Here is a 14300-nt window from a genome sequence, read left to right on the forward strand (position 1 = left end):
TCTTCCTGAAAGCTTCTCCCCTACTAATTTCTGAGGGAGCAACGTGCCATTCACCAGTGCAGTCAACACCGCAGCATTTCGAATTATCATGTGGCCTTGTGTTCATGATTCTTCACTGGCTTCACTAGTGGATTTCAGGCATATTGAGAATTCAGCCTTCATTGTATATACATATTATTAATGAATCTGAGAAGAATATTTGGCTCTACACCTTGTAAGGCACTGCTAGTTCCAGCACATATGACTGAAAGAACTTCCTTGTCAAACAGCTTTTATGCTTATCATATATCTTATTTTAAGATTTAAGGAATATGTTGTTTGGGATATGCTGAACACCAAGACCAAGGGAGTGCAAAACCAAGAAAATGCTTCTGTCAGTGGTAATACATAAGTCTTAAATTTTCTCACAGCAGCACCTGGATTAGTAACCCAAACTCCTGTCTTTAGGATGTCCTTGGACCCAAAATTAGCAAGTATTCCCTCAGTTCTCCCTTACTTCCCTCAGTTCTTGCTGCTGATGTCATGAAAACCACTTTGCCATTATAACAGTTCTGTTAATGCCTTGCAAGTTTTGTTTAAGTTTACTTGCAGAAGAAGAAAACTGGCGCATGTATCAGTATGATTTTCTGTTGCCGAAACCATTTTCAGTATAGAAGGTGGATCTGAAAGCAGCCTGTAATTGGCAACCATTAAAAGTCTCGGCATTGTGATGGCTCTGTCTTTCGGCCAATGTGTGTGGGCTGTTCTGCAGCTGAGGCATTGCAGCACAAGAAAAGTAGGGGAATGCTGAAATATTTATGCTGAAATAATCAGCAATTGCTTAGTACTTTAAACACGGAACAAAGGATAGGTCACCTGGGGCCTGCAGGGAAAATGCAAGAGAGAGGCTTCCAGAGGATTTTAGTTTGAAACTAGAAACATAGGACCCTGACATATAGAGTCAGACCATTGGTCCATCTGGCTCAGTATTGTTGACCCTGTTTGGCAGCAGATCTCTAGAGTTTTGGTCAGGATTCTTTCCCAGCTCTACCTAAAGATGTAAGGAATTGAATCTGGGACCTTCCAGATGCAAAGCAGGTGCTCTTCCACTGACTTTCCAGGCCTTTCCAAAATAATCTTCTGAACAAGAGCATCTTGTAGCACATGCAGAGTGTCCTTCCTCCCAGGCAGCCAAAGCCATCTTCCAGATGTCTGGAACTGGGGGTTGGATGATTAGGACTGACAACATAACCTCCAGGCAAGTACAAGAGTCCTGATGCACTTCTAGTTTAAACTAAAATAAGTAGCAGTTGGAGGGATTACTCTATTTTCAGGCTTTTGCATTTATATATAGATTTCCAAGCCTGTTCTTCCAGCCCCCAGCTTTTCTCAGAAGGAAATGTGATTTTTCTCTCCATTGGAATACTGTACTTATGCAGCAGATTATCTTTAGAAGTGACGTTCACAAAATCACTCAAATCAAGACTATTATTGAGAAATGCAAGTAACCTGCTGTCATCCTGAACCACAAAAGAAGTATCCTTAATGGTGCCCTTGAAGGAGAGAGTTTGCTTAGCAGGTGTGCACTAAGAGGAAACCTAGGAAAGTAAAAATAGAAAATCTGAGCAACTGAAGACTCTTGACTTTTTCCAAAACAAACTTTAGGAAGTATGATCATTTTCATATGATAAGAACATGATATAATTATGCACGACCTGACGTGGTAATCATGTAATGTTGCAGCACATTTTGATGATTTAAATAAAATGGACCACCTTGAAAAGAAGATGGGAGCTCTGAAACAAGGGAGAAATGAGAATCAGTTACTAGATGTTCCTTATTGAGCACTAGATAAAATGAAATTTAAATAAAACATTGTGAAAATAGATCCCCTTTATTCTACCTGTGTAAATTATAAACTATTCCAAACCATACTGGCATCTCAATAATAATGATAACGAGCACTTGTTGAAGACTTTCATCTCAAAGGAAGCTTGGGTTGCAATCCTAAACATGTTGAATTGGAGGAATGTGGACTCTATTTTCAAGAAAAGTGATTAGAGTTGGGCTGTTGGAGCACATTTTCTCCAAGCAGAATGAAAAGTTAACAAAACAATTGCAAATAATTTGGGGAAACCCAAAGTTATTGTCCTTGAACTATAATTCTGGGTTCTGTTCTTACACTGATACAACCCAAGTAAAAAATTGAATTGTTAATTTTCCACAATGGCAAATCTTGGCTCCATGAATTTACACTGGAACCCTTAAAAGTTTTCATTTATGTTCCGCAGTTATGAATGCAAGTAAACAACTTTGATTCTCAAATGCAGATTATTAATACGGCTTTGTGAAGTACAAAACTTATGTTAAGCCAACGTTGTATTTGAGGTTATCAAGATTGTGCTTTGTGCCTTTTTCTAATATTGCAGCTGTCAGAACATTGTCTCTTGCAATACATCAAAGGGCACTTTCTTTTGGCTCCAAGTGCTAAAATGTACAAGCATCTGCACTGTAGAATCTTGCATCTGTAATTTGGCTCTTTGACACTATTGACATGCGCTTTTGTCTTCTACTTTCTGTATTTTCATTGATGCTACTGAAAGTTGTGTTGCCATTACAGACAGGAGTTTTGAATAATTATTTGTTTAGAATTTTGAAGGGAGAGCAGGAGATAGGTTTAAAGGCACAGTTGTTTTCACCTTGTATCCTTGACTTTTTAAAAACAAAGTACTGTATGTTTCTAGATTTTGCAGAGATATGTTTTTTGAATGTGATGGCAAATGTACTGAAGGAATTGAAACCTTGAGAAAGACCAATTTCATTAGCTGACTTTCAATGGGCTGGATCCAGGCTAAGGCTATAGACCTGAACACACAGGAAAGCAAGTCCTGTTTCAATTCAGTAGAACTTCTGAGTAGACATGTGTAGGACTGCACTGTTAGTTGCATTCACTTCCTATTGAAATCTATGGAACTGAAATTACAACCACCTGTGGAACTGAAATCATGACCAGCTTGTCCCATTGATTTCAGTGGGATCGAAGTTCAAATTCCTTACCTGGATCCAAACCATTGTTTCTAAACCCATCTATAATAATAATAATAATAATAATAATAATAATAATAATAATAATAATAATTTTTTATTTATACCCCGCCCTCCCCAGCCAAGGCCGGGCTCAGAGCGGCTTACAAGCAATAATAAAACAAGATGAATGATTACAACTTAAAAACAAAAATAAAATACAACATTAAAATAATGGAACATTAAAATATTAAAATGTAGCCTCATTGCAGGAGGAGAAGGAAAAGAAAAAAGAAAGAGAGGGAGGGAGGGAATCAAATTGGCTCCAAGCCAAAGGCCAGGCGGAACAACTCTGTCTTACAGGCCCTGCGGAAAGAAATCAGATCCTGCAGGGCCCTGGTCTCATGAGGCAGAGCATTCCACCAGGCTGGAGCCAGAGTTGAAAAGGCCCTGGCTCTGGTTGAAGCCAATCTAACTTCCTTAGGGCCTGGGACCACTAGGGTGTTGTTATTTATGGACCTTGAGGCTCTCCGTGGGGCATACCAGGAGAGGCGGTCCCGTAGGTACAAGGGTCCTAGGCCGTGAAGGGCTTTAAAGGTCAAAAGCAGCACCTTAAATCTGACCCTGTATTCCACCGGGAGCCAGTGCAGCTTGAAAAGCACTGGGTGAATATGCTCCCATGGCAAAGACCCCGTGAGGAGCCTCGCTGCAGGATTCTGTACCCGCTGGAGTTTCTGGGACAGCTTCAAGGGCAGCCCCGCGTAGAGCGAATTACAGTAGTCAAGCCTGGAGATGACCGTCGCATGGATCACTGTGGCCAGGTCGGGGCGGGAAAGGTAAGGGACCAACTGCTTGATGCGGCGAAGGTGGGAAAATGTCGCCTTGGCTGTTGCTGTAACTTGCGCCTCCATGGAAAGGAAGGCGTCAAGGATTACACCCAAACTCTTAACGGAAGGCAATGGCACTAATCGGGCCCCCGCAAGAGAAGGGAGTTGGTCCCTCATCCCCATGCCATCCTGACCTAGCCATAGGACCTCTGTCTTTGAAGGGTTTAGTTTCAATCGGCTCCCACGAAACCATCCAACCACAGCTTCCAAGCATCTGGTCAGTGTGTTCGGGGCCGAGTCAGTGTGGCCATCCATCAGCAGATTTAGCTGAGTGTCATCAGCATATTGGTGACAGCCCAGCCCAAAGCTCCGGATAATCTGGGCAAGGGGTGCATAAAGATGTTAAAAAGCATCGGGGAGAGAATTGCGCCCTGCAGCACTCCACACACCAAGGAGTGGCGTGACGACATTTCCCTCCCTAGTGCCACCCTCTGTCCCCGACCAGAGATAAAAGAGCACAACCAGTTACGGGCTATGCCCTGTATCCCCACGTCTGCGAGGCGGTGGTTCAGAAGATCATGATCGACCATGTCAAAGGCTGCTGACAAATCTAAAAGGATCAGCAGTCCTGACCCGCCTCAATCCAGTTGTCTACGGATATCATCTGTTAGGCCAACCAGAGCCGTCTCCGTCCCAAAACCAGGACGGAAACCGGACTGAAATGGATCTAATGCCGATGTTTCCTCCAGAAACCTACCAAGCTGTTCAGCAACCGCTCTCTCAATTACCTTACCCAGGTATGGAAGATTTGAAACTGGGCGGTAATTGGATAGGTCTAAGGGATCTTTTTTTTTTTTAATAAATTTTTATTGGTTTTACAACATTTTTAAGAAAAACAAACAAACACAAAAAATGACAAACATACAGAATAGTTTCAAAGATATTTTCATAAACCTCTTTTCTTGGACTTCCCCATACCCCCCCTCTCTGCATCCCAATGTCCATATTTGAACTAGCAACTCCCAATTGTTACTTTCTAATCTCTGTCATCTTAGTCCTCTTTTATTGTCTAACCTTGTATCCCTGTACCCTATTGCTTCTGGCAACCACAACATTTTAACATTCATTCAGTTTATAGTAGTCCTTAAGATAGCTTTTAAATTTTTTCCATTCTTCTTCCACCGTCTCTTTGCGTTGGTCACGGATTCTGCCTGTCATCTCAGCCAATGTCATATAGTCCATCACTTTCATCTGCCATTCTTCCAGAGTAGGTAAATCTTGTGTCTTCCAATACTTTGCGATGAGTATTCTTGCTGCTGTTGTGGCATACATAAAGAAATTTCTATCTTTCTTTGTCACCAATTGGCCGACAATGCCCAAGAGAAAGGCCTCTGGTTTTTTAGGAAATGTACATTTAAGTACCTTTTTCATTTCATTATAGATCATTTCCCAGAAGGCCTTTATCTTCGGGCATGTCCACCAAAGGTGATAGAAAGTACCTTCAGTCTCTTTACACTTCCAACATTTATTATCGGGCAAATGGTAGATTTTTGCCAGTTTGACTGGGGTCATGTACCACCTGTAAACCATTTTCATAATGTTTTCCTTTAAGGCATTACATGCCGTAAATTTGATACCGGTGTTCCATAACCATTCCCAGTCATCTGACATAATGTTGTGTCCAACATCCTGCGCCCACTTAATCATAGCAGATTTAACTGTTTCATCCTGTGTGTTCCATTTCAACAGCAAGTTATACATTCTAGATAAATTCTTAGTATTGGGTTCTAACAATTCGGTCTCTAGTTTTGATTTCTCCACCTGGAAACCGATTTTCCTATCCTGTTTAAAAAATTCCATTATTTGGCGATATTGAAACCAATTTTCTACTTTGTGCTTCAATTTCTCCTGACTTTGTAGTTTAAACTTGTCTCCATCCTGTTCTAAGATTTCCCAATACTTCGGCCATCCGACCTCCATATTAAGTTTCTTCACTGCTTTAGCCTCCACCGGTGACACCCATCTAGGGGTTTTATTTTCCAATAGGTCTTTATATCTTATCCACACATTAAATAATGCTTTTCTAACAATGTGATTTTTAAAAGTACTGTTAACTTTGTCATACCAAAGATATGCATGCCAACCAAAAGCATTATTGAAACCTTCCAGATCCAAGATGTCCGTGTTCTCGAGGAGCATCCATTCTTTCAGCCAGCAAAAAGCTGCTGCCTCATAGTACAATTTTAGGTCCGGCAGGGCAAAACCCCCTCTTTCTTTAGCGTCAGTCAGTATTTTGAATTTAATTCGGGGCTTTTTGCCCTGCCAGACAAATTTCGAAATGTCTTTGTGCCACCTCTTAAAACATTCCATCTTGTCAAGAATCTGCAAGGTCTGAAACAAAAATAACATTCTAGGCAATACATTCATTTTAATTACTGCAATTCGGCCTAACATTGACAGTTTCAGATTTGACCATATTTCTAAATCTTTTTTAATCTCTGACCAACATTTTTCATAATTGTCCTTATACAAATTGACATTCTTAGGTGTTAAATAAACCCCTAGGTATTTCACCTTCTTGACCACTGTCAAACCTGTTTCCTCCTGAAATTTCTCCTTTTCCATATCTGTTAGGTTTTTCCCTAAAACTTTAGTTTTTTGCTTATTCAACTTAAATCCAGCTACCTGGCCAAATTGTTGTATTATTTCTAAGACCCTTTTCGTACTAGTGTTTGGCTCTTGCAAAGTCAATACTAGGTCATCTGCATACGCTCTTAACTTATAATGTTTAGCTCCGACCTGCACACCTTTGACCTGCTGGTCATTTCTTATCATATTCAGCAACACCTCCAGAACCGAAATGAAAAGTAATGGGGAAATTGGGCACCCCTGTCGTGTTCCTTTTTCTATCTTAAGTTCCTCAGTCACAACATTATTTACAATCAGTTTAGCTTTTTGTTCAGAGTATATTGCAGCCATACCATTCTCAAAACCCTGGCCTACCCCCATCCCATGAAGATTCTTCCTCATAAAGCTCCAAGAGATGTTATCAAAGGCTTTCTCCGCATCCACAAAGATCAATACTGCTTTAGTGTTTATATTCACCTCCAGCTTTTCCAAGATGTCTATTACATTCCTTACATTGTCTGCTAGGTGTCTTTTAGGGAGAAAGCCTGCTTGGTCTTTATGAATCTTCTCCATCAAAACTCTTTTAAATCTTTTTGCCAAAATGTCTGCAAAAATTTTGTAATCCACATTAAGGAGTGATATTGGGCGGTAGTTCTTGAGTTGGGTCTTTTCAGTCTCTGACTTTGGTATGAGTGAAATATATGCCTCTTTCCACGATTCAGGTGCCCTTTTTCCCTCAAGAATCTCATTACAAACTTCTCCTAGTGGTTGAATCAGCCATTCCTTCAGCGATTTGTAGTATCTAGAAGTCAGTCCATCTGGTCCCGGAGATTTGCCCAGTTGCATATTCTGAATGGCAGCCTCTATCTCTTGTTCTGAGATTCTCTGGTTCAAGTCCATCTTACTTTGCTGAGAGATATTTTGTAATCCATATCTTCCAAGGAATTTGTCTATATCTTCTTCATTTTGCGGGCCTTGGGTGTAGAGTTTTTTGAAATAACTTAAAAAGCAATTTCTAATTTCATTGGGTTTAGATATGTTCTTTCCATCCACCTCTAGGCTTGTAACTGTATTTAGTTTCTGCCTTTTCTTCAATTGCCATGCCAAAAGTTTACCACATTTATTTGCTGATTCAAAAGTCTTTTGCTTCATTTGCTTTATCTTCCATTCAATCTCTTGGTTCATCAATTCCATATATTGAGTTTGATATAACTTGATCTCTCTTAAAATGTCCTGAGACTTTGGTTTTGTTCTTAATTTCCTCTCTCCTTCCTTTATCATTTCCAAGATCTTCTCTTTTTTCTCATTTTGTTTTTTCCTCTTTATTGAATTTTGTTGAATCAAAAATCCTCTCATAACCGCTTTACTTGCGTCCCAGATCACTCTTTTCTCCACGTCGGTCCTCAAATTTATTTCAAAATAGTCTTTTAGGGTCTTTTGGGCCTTCGTGAGAATCTCCTTATCTCGAAAGAGGGTGTCATTCATTCTCCATCTAAATTGACCAGTTATTGTGAGTTTCATCTCCATCTTCACGGCGTTATGGTCGGAGCAAGTTTTTGGGCAGATTTCCACTTTCTTAATCTTTGGAGCCAGTCCACTAGTAACCCGGATTTGGTCAATTCTGGTCCAGGTCATCATTGCTTGGGAGAAAAAGGTTCCCTCTCTCTCCAGAGGGTTCCTTGTTCTCCAAATGTCTATCAAGTCCATGTTTTCTGTCATTTCGAAAAAAGTCTTAGGGAGTCTCCCTTCTTTAGTGACTGTTAGTCTTTGTGCCTTGTCCATATTAGTGGAGACCACGCCATTCATGTCTCCCATGATTATCATATTGTAATCCAGATAGTCCGTCAAAGTTTCATGAAGTCTCTTAAAGAAGTCAGATTTGCCTTCATTTGGTGCATAAATTCCAACAACTAAAAATTTTTCTCCTTGTACTTGTATCTCCACAGCCAGATATCTCCCTTGTTCATCTTTGAATATCATTTTTGGAGCCCATTTCTCCTTCACATATATTACCACTCCTCTCTTCTTAACTTTGTCTGATGAAATAAATTCTTGTCCTAGCCTTTTATTTGTGAGTAATCTCCTGTGGGCTCTGGTTATGTGAGTTTCTTGTAAACATATCAAGTCCAGTTGTTCTCTGTTCAAAATATGAAATACTTGTCTTCTCTTCAAAGGCCCATTCAGTCCATTACAATTCCAACTAAGGAATTGCAAAGCCATCTTGTTATTTTCTTAAGGCTCCTCCAACAGCTCCAAGTTGTTGCTCTTCTTCTGATGGTGGTGGTTTTTGTCCAAACGAGAGATTCAGGATATCCAGTGCTCTCCTCTGTTCTGCAAGTACGTCCACAGTCCCCTTCTGTAGGTCCTCCTGGTATCTTGCCAAAAATTTGTCTTTATCTTGAATTGTCTTTATTTTCACTTTCTTTGCCTTGTAGTCGAATGACAGTCCTTGTGGGAACTCCCACCTGAAGCGGATAGAATTTTTCTTTAACAAAAGAACCAAGTCCTTGTAGAAGTTTCTTAAATCCAAAATGTATTTTGGTATGTCTTTAAAGATCTGTACAGCTGAATTTCCAATTTGCAAGGCCTTTTCAAAGTGTAGTCCTAAAATTTTATCTCTTTCCTCCTTAGATCTGAGTGTGATCAGACAATCTCTCGGTGTCTTTCTATCTTGCTTTTTACCCAGTCTAAAGGCAGTTGTGATTTTGAATTCGTCTTCCTCAAGGTCCCAGCAATCCGCAAACTCCCGTGTCAAATATTCCACAAGGTTGTCTCTTTCATTCTCCGGAATCAGTCTTAATTTTAAGTTTCTCTCTTTCCTCTGTAACTCCCACAAGGCCAAAGTTGCATCATGCTCATAGACCTTCTTGGCAAGTGGCTCTAATTTCTCCTGCGTCTCTCCAGCAGTGGCTTTGGCCTCTTCGGCAATTTGACGCGTGGTGGCGTTTTCCTCGACCAGTTTGTTTATAGATTCTGTATTCTGGTTTAATCTTGTTGATATTTCTGTTAATTTTTGTGTGTTCTCTGAAGTCTGTTTTGTCAGAGACTCCAGAGTCTGGTTTATCTTAAGCAAGGCTTCTGTCACAGCTTCCATAGAAACGGCTGCTCCTTTGTCTTGTCCTGTTGTTCCAGCTAATCCGGCTGTTGCGCCTGAGATTGAGCCTCTTTTCTTTGCTTGTTGCAGCTGCAACTGTTGTTGTTGTTGTTGTTGCTTGATCTTGGCTCTTGTAACTATCTCTTCTTGTGGTCCACTCATGTCAAGGTCAATTCCCACGGGATTTATTCTCCCTTGGAAAATTCCACTGTCTTAGGCCGTGCCGGACTTTACTTTATCCTCTAGAGGGAGCAAATCAAAATGGCCATAGAAGGAAGTTTCCAAATACAAGAACAAAGGAGACAGTCCAAGATGTAGAAAGAAAGGAGATTAACACAGTCAAAGTCAATGTTGCTAAAGTCTTATAACTTCCAATTGCCACAGTTACCCAGTATACTGTTTATACTGTTTCTTCTTATAATATACAAAAGTCAGGCACTGTGGAAACTTTGTATCAAGGTGTCACTTCACAGGGAAAAGTCAGCTCAGTGTACTAAAAAGGCAGACCGTTTCAAGCTTTCAAATAGATGAGATAGCAGAGGTTTTTTCCTCCAAATAAATCATGCAGTTGTTAGTCAAATTCACCTCCCCTCTGCCCTGCTTGCTAGAGGGGAGATCAAGGGTCTAAATGTCCGGTTTATATGATCAAAGAGCAGGTCTAAACGGATGCAAGTTTAGAGTTCCGTTGCTTTCACTTTCATGCAGTCGGGGGGAGGCAGACTTCCTTTGTTTAAATCTCCCCGTTTTTAGCCCAATTTCTGAAATTTAAAGGGTCCCGATTGTTTTCCAGCTCTTACTCACGGGAATTCAGTCCAGATTTTCTTTTCAGGAAGGAATCGGCGCTCTCCGCTTATGGCGACGCGGCTTCACTTCGCAGGCTGGGTAGCGACTCTCAGCACCGCGCTCTCTCCCGATGTCGATCCGTAGCCTTTAAAAAGGCTCTTTCACGGTACCGGGGGGCGCGAAGGTGCCCACCGAGTCTCCTTGTTCTCAGGCTTCAGCGCCTGGGATTTTAGGGGTCCCCCGCTCGCCGTAGCGGGTAAGACCCGAACTTGCGAAGCAGTCCTTCTCCGGAGCTCGGAGGTAGGACCGCCATTAAGCGCTGGCACCGACCGGAAGTCTCGGATAGGTCTAAGGGATCTAATGAAGTTTTCTTTAAGAGTGGACACACCACTGCTTCCTTCAGTTCCCCTGGGAATGTCGCCGTGTCTAGGAACAAATTGATAATTTCAACCAGGGGGGTCCGCGCAACATCTGGACACTCCCTAATCAGCCAAGACGGGCACGGATTAAGGAGGCAGGTGGTGGGCCTACCAACTTGGAGGAATCTATCCACATCAGTAGGGAGTATCCGATCGAAATGGTCCAACACTGGACCTGAAGTCAGTTGAGGGGCCTCCAGTTCAGTCACTGTATCTAAATTGGCAGGGAGGTACGGCGGAGCAACAGGACTTTCTCCGCAAAAAAGCTCGCGAATGCCTCACAGCTGTGGGTCGAATTTGTGCTTAAATTTGGTTGTCCTCCTAATTGACCTAATTATTCTAAAAAGTTGTGCCGGGCGAGAGCTAGCGGATGCAATGGAAGCTGCAAAGTAAGATTTCTTAGCAGCTTTCATAGCCATCTCATAGGCTTTCATAAGTGTCCTATAAGATGTTCTTGAGGCTCCGTCATGAGTCCGTCACCATACTCGCTCTAGCCATCTGAGATCCTGCTTCATTTTCCGGAGCTCCTCAGTAAACCAAGGGGCCCGGTTTCGACGGGGTCGCAGAGGGCGCTTAGGCGCGATCTCATCAATGGCTGCCAAGAGCCGGTTATTCCAGTCCTCAACAAGGTCATCTAATGAGTCGCCAAGAGGAGCAGGGTTCCGCAAGGCTGGTCGGAATCTATCAGGATCCATCAGTTTTCGCGGACGAGCCCAAATAGGTTTGCCACCCGAGCCGAGGAGGAGCGGGAAGTCAATCTTGGCTTTCAAAGCGTAGTGATCAGACCATGGCACTTCCACAGCGGGGAGCATGATCACATCTATGCCAGCCCCAAAGATCAGATCCAGCGTGACAGTATATATCCCTCTCTCCACAAGCATGGCATCAAATACTAATTATGTGTGGCTCCCTGAGGAGAGCATTCTACAGGCAGGGTTCCACAACCAAAAAAGGTTAAATTTATGGTGACCTGGCTGAGCAGAGGCTTTGTTCGCTCCATCATTTGGCCCAATGGAATTATATGAAGTGACCCCAAGTGGGGTCCACTGCAAATATATATTTGCAGGTCCCACTATCTAAACACAATGCATTCTCAGGAAATCGTTCATTAGGCAAGCGCTCACATAACGAGCAGAAGATTGCCATTATTTCCTATGGGGAATCTAAGATTTGTCCAATCTCAATTTCTCTCTGGTTTCTGTCTCAAATTGCTGCAGCCAACCAGCAAAAGACAAACAAAGGAAAAACTGCCCCCTATCTGGTCTCTTCCGTTCCCTAATTTGTCTGAACTCTCTCCCTTCTTCCGTTCCTTTCTTCATGGTTGCCACCCAAAATGGCTGCCACTGACCAGCAAAACACAAACAAGTAAGGAAGTGGGTAAACTCTGGCTGCTTGGATATCTGAACCAGCTGTTTGTGTTACTAGGTTTGGGTATGATTCTTTGTGTTTCGATAACTGACATTTCAGATGACAAACGTTCTGATAGTGGGACCTGCAGTCCCACAGAATGGAGGATTCTTCTGCTCTGTGGCCTGACCTATGGAGGTTCTGTGGAATAGTCTAGGTCAATTTGTGTTAGGATTCTAAAACAGAATGAATGTGCTGCTGTTTATATTCATGCTAGTTAAGGGTCATTAACTTATTGTTCTTTCTAATAACTTGTCAGGGACCTGCCAGGGGTGGCTTCCACAGAAGAAACTTGCATTCCATTATTGCTTATTGATACAGCTGGCTGTGGCTTATTTGAGCTTGAGCTGGAAGATGAACAGTCTAAAGGAAATGAAGGTATTGTTGTTTTACCTGCTATGGTTCTCCACATTCCCACCCTGGAATTAGTCCCCCCCCCCCCAGCCTCCACATTTCAAGTTACCGTATTTTTCGCTCTGTAAGACGCACCAGACCACAAGACGCACCTAGTTTTTGGAGGAGGAAAACAAGAAAAAAAATATTCTGAATCCCAGAAGCCAGAACAGCAAGAGGGGTCACTGTGCAGTGAAAGCAGCAATCCCTCTTGCTGTTCTGGCTTCTGTGATAGCTGCATAGCTTGCATTCGCTCCATAAGACGCACACTCATTTTCCCTTACTTTTTAGGAGGGAAAAAGTGAGTCTTATAGAGCAAAAAATACGGTACATTATCCATGCATGTGCTGTAATTTCAACTGCTACTACATTAAAAAGGTTGCCATGTGCGTGCGGTGCTGAAAGTGGTAGCCCTGGGGTGTTACTGAAGAATTTAGTTATGCTGTCAGGATCTTGACAACCACACATGGAAATGAATATGAATACATCCATGGAATAATCTTGGGATGTCAAGGTTTAGACATGCTTGTTGTGGCCCTAAGATGGATGGATAGCCTGTATAAGCCACCAGTACAGTGGTGCCTCGCAAGACGAAATTAATCTGTTCCGTGAGTCTCTTCTTGCGGTTTTTTCGTCTTGCGAAGCACGGCTATTAGCGGCTTAGCGGCTATTAGTGGCTTTAAGAAAAAGGAAACAAACTCGCAAGAACTCGCAAGACGTTTCGTCTTGCGAAGCAAGCCCATAGGGAAATTCGTCTTGCGGAACGACTCAAAAACGGAAAACTCTTTCGTCTTGCGCGTTTTTCGTCTTGCGAGGCATTCGTCTTGCGAGGTACCACTGTACCTTTCAAAACTCCTTCAATAGTAGAACAGTGCAATTTACATGGGCTGTACATTTGCTACAAAGTACCAATAAGTGCAGAGGTTTTCAACCTTTTTGAGTCCACAGCTCCCTTGACCAACTACATTCTTTCTGTGGCACCCCTATGGGACTCAGGAGCCCAGTTGTGTCAGCCCTTGCCTGCAGAGCTGACAGCCTCTCCCCCTTTTTCAAACACCCTCTCTTGGGGAGTGTTCCCTCAGCCTCCTTTCCTCTCCCCTCTCCTTAGGAGTCCTTTTGGCAGCGTTGCTGCTGCCCCTGGTCTCTGAGCTGCTCCAACCCACCACAAAGAGAGATGCCTCCTCACACTGTCCCACAGGAGTCTGGGAAGAGGATGCCCCCAATGATAGTGGCCCAACAGAGACTGGCTAAAGGTGAATGTGAGGTCAGCACCTTACGTTGGGAGGCAGCAGTGGGTGCTGCTGGGCCTGCAAGATGGAAGGGCTCCCCTTCAGCACCAGGCACTCAGTTCCCAGGCAGGCCTTGCACAAAGCTGCCGCTTTGCCGTGAGTTTGTGGGGAGGACCGCTCCCCCTGGAAGCCCCTTTTCCACCTTGGGCCTGGGGGCGGGCCCCATACTCCACCACAGCATATAAGGCCCCAAGGAGGCCCGGCACATTGCTGCTGTTGCTTTGCCAGTGAGTCTTGGGGAGGACTGCTCCCCCCTGAAGCCCTTTTTCCACCTTGGGCCTGGGGGCGGGCCCCATACTCCACCACAGCACATAAGGCTCCAAGGAAGCCCGGGACATTGCTGCTGCCGCTCTGCCTATGAGTCTTGGGGAGGACCGCTCCCCCTTGAAGCACATTTTACACTTTGGGCCTGGGGGCGGGCCCCATACTCACCTCCGCAGCTTATGGGGCTCCAGGG

General features: G+C 43.2%; 1 protein-coding gene across 3 annotated transcripts in view; it reads left to right on the forward strand.

The window, feature by feature from the left end:
• Nucleotides 1-14300, forward strand: part of IGHMBP2 (immunoglobulin mu DNA binding protein 2) — a 99719-nt gene that overhangs the window by 41963 nt on the left and 43456 nt on the right. For all 3 annotated transcript variants that reach the window (XR_014012726.1, XR_014012727.1, XM_081212153.1), the window contains exon 10: nt 12421-12539. Coding sequence is in view for 1 of the 3 variants with exons in the window: in XM_081212153.1 (XP_081068279.1) it covers nt 12421-12539 (119 nt within the window). In the remaining 2 variants the exon portion in view is untranslated. The remainder of the gene's footprint in view (nt 1-12420; nt 12540-14300) is intronic.

Source organism: Podarcis bocagei, assembly GCF_964188305.1.
Source record: "Podarcis bocagei genome assembly, chromosome: 1".
Taxonomy (NCBI): Eukaryota; Metazoa; Chordata; class Lepidosauria; order Squamata; family Lacertidae; genus Podarcis; species Podarcis bocagei.